General features: G+C 42.8%; 1 protein-coding gene across 1 annotated transcript; it reads right to left on the minus strand.

The window, feature by feature from the left end:
• Positions 1-399: 399 nt before the first annotated feature.
• Positions 400-1,965, minus strand: TCIM (transcriptional and immune response regulator). The gene is made up of 2 exons (XM_006141680.3): positions 915-1,965; positions 400-802 (listed from the first exon to the last, which is right to left on the minus strand). The coding sequence occupies exon 1, from the start codon at positions 1,905-1,907 to the stop codon at positions 1,587-1,589; it is 321 nt and encodes a 106-aa protein (XP_006141742.1). The 5' UTR covers positions 1,908-1,965; the 3' UTR covers positions 400-802; positions 915-1,586.
• Positions 1,966-7,136: the final 5,171 nt, after the last annotated feature.

Below are 7,136 nucleotides of genomic sequence, written 5' to 3' on the forward strand. Positions count from 1 at the left end.
GCATTTTCAAAACACTTTCTAGGTGTTTCTGAAATGCTCAATTCCTGGGGAATTTTGCTTTCTTTCTGTTAGGAAAGCATACCAGGCATTGATGGATGCCTTCTTAGAAATATTTTATTATAATTTAAGGGGATATCAAAAAAGAGTTGGTAATGTTATTCCCATATTGGTTTATAGTGTGCAGCAATAACCCACAGAATCTGGATCATAATTCAGACTCCAACCCCAAAGCGCATTGTTTTGGGAGAAATAAACGTACCCATGTACATATTTATTATAGTCAAAGAGGAAAGTTTTCTTAAGTATGAAGAGAAAGACTTCTAAGATCCACCCTTAAGCAGAAATGTTGATGATGAGTCGAATTTTGAATTTCTATATCTTATCATTTAAAAATGGGACAAAGAAACTTCATATGTATTTAATGTAAGAATTTCTTTCCAAAATTGATATGCTACTCTTATTTTAAAGCACCTTTTATCCAAATCTTTGAAAAGTTTAAACAATAAAAATTCACCAGCTTATATTTTCCTTTGAAACCAAGCATCACAGACCAAGAGCAGCTACATTAATAATAATTTATTATGGTTGCATATCACTTGCCATGTATAATAAATTATAGAAACCATAGCATTTTTATAAACTATTTAGTATTTCATATTTACTTCCTAATGCTTACTGCAATAGCTGTAAGAAATGTAATGAGACTATATTTTTGCATTAGTCAGAAGATAAAATACATTATAAAATTTTTTCACAGTACTTCGGATCTCTGAAGGACTTATTACTCTAACTTTTGTGCAACCTGCTTGAAATGTATAAAAACTCTACAAACCAGAAGGTGGCCTACGGTGTTCTGGAGCTGCTGAACTTGTGCTGGGCACCCATGTGTGCACTTCAGGCAGTCACATTGCAACCTGTTTGAAATGTATAAAAACTCTACAAACCGTGGCCTACGGTGTTCTGGAGCTGCTGAACTTGTGCTGGGCACCCATGTGTGCACTTCAGGCAGTCACATAAATGCAAATAAATAATCAATGACTGATCTCTGGAAATCTATACCTCTAGACAACTTTGAGGCTTGGTAACATTTCAAACATTCAAATAAAAAATATCAGTAAACAATTTAGGCATGGTATTCTCACTCTTCTTCCTCCCCCTCCTCCTTTCCTTTACCCAGTTTTGTTAAAAAAAAAATAAAAAAGAAAGAAACAAAAAAGTTCAGTTTGAAATTCAGTCCTGGGCCTGACAAAGTGGCCCCAGCCGCGGGTCTCGCCCAGTCGCTGTCACCTTCAGTTGTCACTACATCTGTCTAAACGCTTCCATAAGCACAGTCCTTTCCCGCAGGGAGAGTTTCAAATCCTTGTCGAAAGCACTTTGTTCTCCACTGAACAGCATAGGGCTGGACCTTGGTCAGAGTCTCTGTGACCAAGTCGTTCTGTCCTTTTCCAGACTTCTCTGGAGTCCGAGTCCTGACGGAAGAGAAGCTTGCAGTCGGCAATGAAATGCTGCCTCGGCTAGGGTCTTGCAAACTCACTTGGTCTTTAAATGTCTGTGTGTGGATAATGACCTTATCCAGCTTTCTGTGCTCAGTGGACTTTGATGGAATATTTCCGCAGTTTCAGGAACTGGAAAAGCTTGTCTTTCGTCCTCTTCTTCAGGGCCATCAAGGCTCGCGTCTTCTCCTCCAAATCCTGATCGATGGCAAAAATGATCTTAGCTCTCTCCTCTGCTTTTTTGTCCCCAGAGTTCTTGAACAGCCTCTGGAGTGATTCTTGGTCTATGTTTTCAAAGATGTTACCCACAGCTTTCTTCCGAGAGGCTGTGTCGAAGTGGTAGCCGTGGATGGATGGGCTGACACGCAGCGACGTGGACATACTGAAGGCTTGGTGGCTTCGCTTAGCTTTCATCGATGTGGGGGACTTCCGGAGTTCTGCTCCCGGGCTCTCCAGAGAGTCTGTAGCAAAATCATTCTGGGACTGCTATTTAAAGTGTGAACAAAAGCTCCAGGCTCAGATTACACTGGTGACATCAGAGTGATCTCAAGGAAGAGTAATCACAGACAGGTTTAACAGTTACGCTGCCAATATCCTGTTCTAGGGTAAAATGTTATGAAAAGCTGCCTTCCATGATCAGGGGCAAGGCTGTAGGTATTGCTTTTTATTTTGTGGTAGCTGTAGGATTACAGACATGGGCCCCTCTTTAAAAGAAACAAAAAATACAGCAGAAATCAGGAAAGTGCAAAGACAGACACAGACAAGATCTCTTAGATTGTCACGGTCTTCCCAAATGACAGTCAGCACGAAGGCTCCTGCTAACCACAGGGAAGTTTTTGAAATTCCCGGAGAAGTTCTGACAGGGCACTGTAAACATTTGGCAGCACACAGTGGGTGCCCTTCAGACTCCCCACCAGGGCAACCCCGGAGCTGTTGAAAGGGGGATTGAGGGTAACAGATGGAGTTCGGAATAAGTTTGACTGGAATATGGGAGTTTAGCTACCAAATGTTGATCCAGCACAGCCTGAAAACGTGGCTCCAGATCCTGAGGACAAGTGGTGATTTGTAATCATGGAATAACATTTTCATTTAATACTAATGAGATCAACAGGCACTAGTTTAGGCTTGTATATGGAGAGACTTCAAAAGTTCCTAGAAAATGGCAATAAAATCAAGTTTATTTTGGTGCAACATTTTGAAATCCACGCATAGTTTCTTTTTTATAATATATATTTTTCTTGAACTTCTTGAAGACCTCCCTCATCTGTTAGGTCATCAGGAAAATCAGGATATATTTTTCTTTGGTTTTCTATGCAAAAATGCATCATGACTTTCCCAATGATCCAATATATCAACAATAATAGCTATTACAAAAAATGTATGTGTTGGGGAGATAATCAGGTGCTTTATATACTGTGTACCCGAAAGGATTGAGTTGACCTTTTGTGTTGACTTTTATTTGGATATTGCCAGACATAGTCAAAATAATACCTTCTTCAGAAGAATTTAAATTAGCTCTTGCTTTGCTTAATATCTGGCCAGTCCCCAGCAATGGGGAGGAGTCTTTAGATGCTAAACTTCATCTGCAAAAGGCCCCAGAGACTCCTCTTTATGGGCCTTATGCCTTTCTAGCCTCTCTTTTAGTCTTCTCATCTCGTGAAATCAGATCTATAAAATGTACAAAGTGGGGGCCAGATGGTGGCCATAAAACATGATGCTCTGTGAGGCTGACCCTCATGGGAAGGTTCTGGGTTCAGGTCCAGAGACCTCCCTGAGTGTACTTGGAACACTTGTGCACATGATCTGGGCTAGCTAGGGAGGATCCTGGAACTGAGACTCTGTTGGGAATACTGTCTCTCATCTCTGTGTCTCTCTCATCTCTGTCTCTTTGTCTCTCTGGCTCATGGAAGAAAATAAACCTTATTTAAAAAAAAAAGAAAAGAAAAGAAAATGCACAAAAGGAGACAGTGTGGAGAAGCTTCCTCAGAAAATTAAATGGAGACTCTTTTACACACTCGTTCATCTTCGCTTTCACCCACTCATTGACTCCATCCATATGTATTGAAGGTGTATTAGCTGGAACTTTCCCAGGTATACGACAGTATGGAAATACAACAGGAAACCAAACCAAGCCAAACCAGACCCAGAGTTCTTACTTTACCATAATAAAGTTTGCACTTTACTGGGCAATGGACAATAGAACAAGCACACTTACAGCATTCATGCTGTCAGAAAATAATAAATACTATGGATAAAAATGAAGCAGAGTTGCACAGGAGTGGAAAGAATGATTAGGACTTTATAGAATATCCAGGGGAGGTTGTTTTTTTTAAGTCTATTTCTTCCATGAATAAATGAGTAAGTGAGCAGCAGAGTGTCAGTACCCCCAATAGGTTTGATCTCATCATAATCCACCCCAGCCTCAGCCAGCACTGGCTCATGGGTAAGCGAGTTCCCAGTATACTCAGAGAGCAGTCTGGACTTGAACTGGGAACATTTCCATTTGTGACTGCCTTGCTGAATGTCTTACGGCTGAGCTACCATTGGGCACCATGGGGCTGCTGCTTTTAGATTGTGCAAAGACCTGCAGGAGGTCAGGAGTAAACCCTATGAGTTGTTATGTAGGAAGGGTGTTTTAGGCAGAGGGAATAGTAAATGTAGAGCCTCAAGACGAGAGTATGCATGGAACATGTGAAGAGCAGCTGGGGCTGCTGAAGTTTATGCGGAGCAAATAGAGAAGCTGGGAAGATGAAGTCCAGGTGGATCAGTGGGCAGGGCAGGGACAGGCTGTGCGTGGCTCCACAGGCTTTGGCCATGGATTCAGCTCTGACTCTGCAGGAGGTGGGAGGGCTATAGAGCAGAGAAATCGCATGATTTTACCTGTAGTGTTAGAAGTAGCAAGTAGGCTTTAGGGAAGCAAGCAGGGAGTGGGGAGGAAGACCAGTTAGGAGACTTCCCAATAATCCAGGCAATGCATCCAGATGGTGGCACAGTGGCTGCAGCTGGGAGCTGGAGGGCTTTGCACACCAGGCATGTGTGGAAGGCATGTAGGAGATGCCTGTCTCCCTCCCTCTCTCTCTTTCTCTCTCTCATAAGATAAATAGACTAAACTAGAAAGAGAGAGAAAGAAAGAGAAAGAAAGAGAGAGAAAGAAAGAAAGAAGAGAGAAAGAAAGAAAGAAGAGAGAAAGAAAGAGGAAGGAAGGAAGAAAAGGAAGGAAGGAAGGAAGCAAACTAGCAAGCAAGCAAGGGAGGGAGGGAGGGAGGGAGGGAGGGGAAGAAGAAAGAGAAACAAAGAGAGAAAGAAAAAGATCCAGGCAAGAGGTGATGAAAGCCTCTGCCGAGGGAGCTGTTGCGGAGCTGGTGAGAATGGATCCTACTCCAGACAGACCATGAAGGTGAAGTCAGGGGATGGCTGAAGGATCAGCCGTGAGGTGAAAGACGACCAGGGGCCCAGAACACTCTCTTCTGAGGGAAGCATCCTGAAAAGCCATTTCCAGGTGAGCTGGTATTCGGCTCAGCAGCCACAGCTGGTATGCGTTCCAGGTTTTCTGTGGAAGAACGCTGTGTTCTCTTGTCCCTGACTATGGATTTGCTGGCAGAAAGCGCACCGTTATGACAGCCCATTTCCTTCGCTAACATAAAAACGTTATTATTATGTCATGTGGTTTATTGAGTTCTTGCTGTGTCAAGCACGGTGACAAGAAATGTGCATAACCCGTCTTCATTATTGTCCTTGCTCAAGCCTTTCGCCACGGTGCTCTCTCCCGAGGTGATTCTCTTGTGGGCTCAGGCTGACTGACCTTACTCATCGATTACTCCCAAGTCTCGATCCCCAGCCTAGACTGGTTGTCTGAGGTGTAGACTTACTTAGTTATCTAACTGACCCACACACATCTATACAAATAGGGTACAACTTATGTTGGTGTAAAAGTCAGACACCTGGCTATCATCCTTGATAGCTCCCTTTTTATCTTCCTCTATATAAACTACCACCAAGCTCTGTCATATCCACCTACAAAATCTTTTTTCAGAGTCGTCCATTTTCTCTCCACTGTTCAGGCCAAGTGTCCCTATAGTGGATGTTGTAATACACATCTCAAACCCTAAGATTTCCCCAGATGCTCAATGGTCAGCCTATTTTGGGGACCATTGAGGAAGATCATGTGACCTAAGAGCCCCCCATGCTCCTGCTGGAGCAGTTGCATCCAATGAGTTCGTCCCAACTCTGAGGGGTCTTCCATACCTCCTAGCATCTTTCATAACTAGCTGAGATCTCCCTGCCTAGCACCATTTCTTGCCCAGCTTCAGGCACTGACCCCAGGGCACTCCATCCTAAATCTCTTGCTATTGATCTCCATCTCAGAGTTTCTTCCTTGGGAGCCCAATCTGCGAAACCCTCATCTCCCACCTGGGCTAAATCCAAATCTCTTTCCTCTTTACTGGATTTCCTGATTCAATTCTTGCACTGCATTCTCTACATAGCACCCCGAGTAATGTAGTCTAATAAGCGATCTGAACAAATTGCTCTTGCAATTACTTGTAAAATAAACTCATGCATCATAACATGCCCTTGTGTGGTATGACCTGCTGTGGTCCCTGAGTACTTCTGCAGCATCGTATGTTGCTGCTATTTTCCCTGAATCTTTATGCCTTCAAATTCCTTGAATGCCCTGTACTCATTGCTATCCTGGAGTCTGCATATATCTTTCCTTTTAATAGAATGTTCCCCTACTACTTTTTTAATCTCAGCTAGGTACATTCCTAGTCTTTCATAAAATCTCAAGCAAAAGCTATTTGCTCAGAGATGCCTTCCTAAACCTTGCCAATATACTTGTTACTATTCCTTTGTAGCCCTGACTTGGCGATAACATACATTTATTTCTGTGATTACTCACTTAAAGTCTTCATTTACCAAGAGCAAGGATCAGATCTATCTTTCTCACTAATGTGTTCAAAGATCTGAGATCATTTAATATAGAGATTGTTTTTATAGTAGTATTAAATAACAATGCATACAACTTTATTTAATTCTCATAAACTCATGCAGTAGGAACTATTCCATTCTCATGTTAAGGATAAGAGAAACGAGGCAATAAACAATCTACTCTCCATAGTAAACTGAATAATGGGCCTTTGAGATAGCTCACTTTTAATCTTTGAAACTTCCGAATATAGATAGGCAAAGGAAGCTAAATCACAAAAGAAATGTTGCAGGTGTAAATAAGTTAAATGCCTTGAGATGTGGAGATTTATCCTGAATTACCTGACTGAACCACAAAAACACACAAGTTCATGTACAGAGAGGAGAGAAGATTCCAAGCTGTTGGCCTTGCAGCTAAAAGAGGAGGCCATGAGCCAAGGAAGGGAAACAGTCTGCTTAGATCCTCCAGGAGGAATGCATCCCTGCAGATCCATTGTAGACTTCTGACATCTCAAGCTTTAAGATAACAAGTCTAGGGACCAGCAGTTCGCGTAATGGCTATGTTGCTGGACTCCCACGTAGTCGACCGTGATTCACGTCCTGGACCTGGTGGTTTAAACTCACGTCGGGCGCGTGTGCGTGCGTGCGTGCCAAAGATCCCGAGAGGAGAATGGAGGAGAGGGGATTGCGGCATGACCATCCCCCCTGGGGGGTGGTTTC

The sequence above is a fragment of the Tupaia chinensis genome, unplaced genomic scaffold (genome assembly GCF_000334495.1).
Source record: "Tupaia chinensis unplaced genomic scaffold, TupChi_1.0 Scaffold000061_1, whole genome shotgun sequence".
NCBI lineage: Eukaryota > Metazoa > Chordata > Mammalia > Scandentia > Tupaiidae > Tupaia > Tupaia belangeri.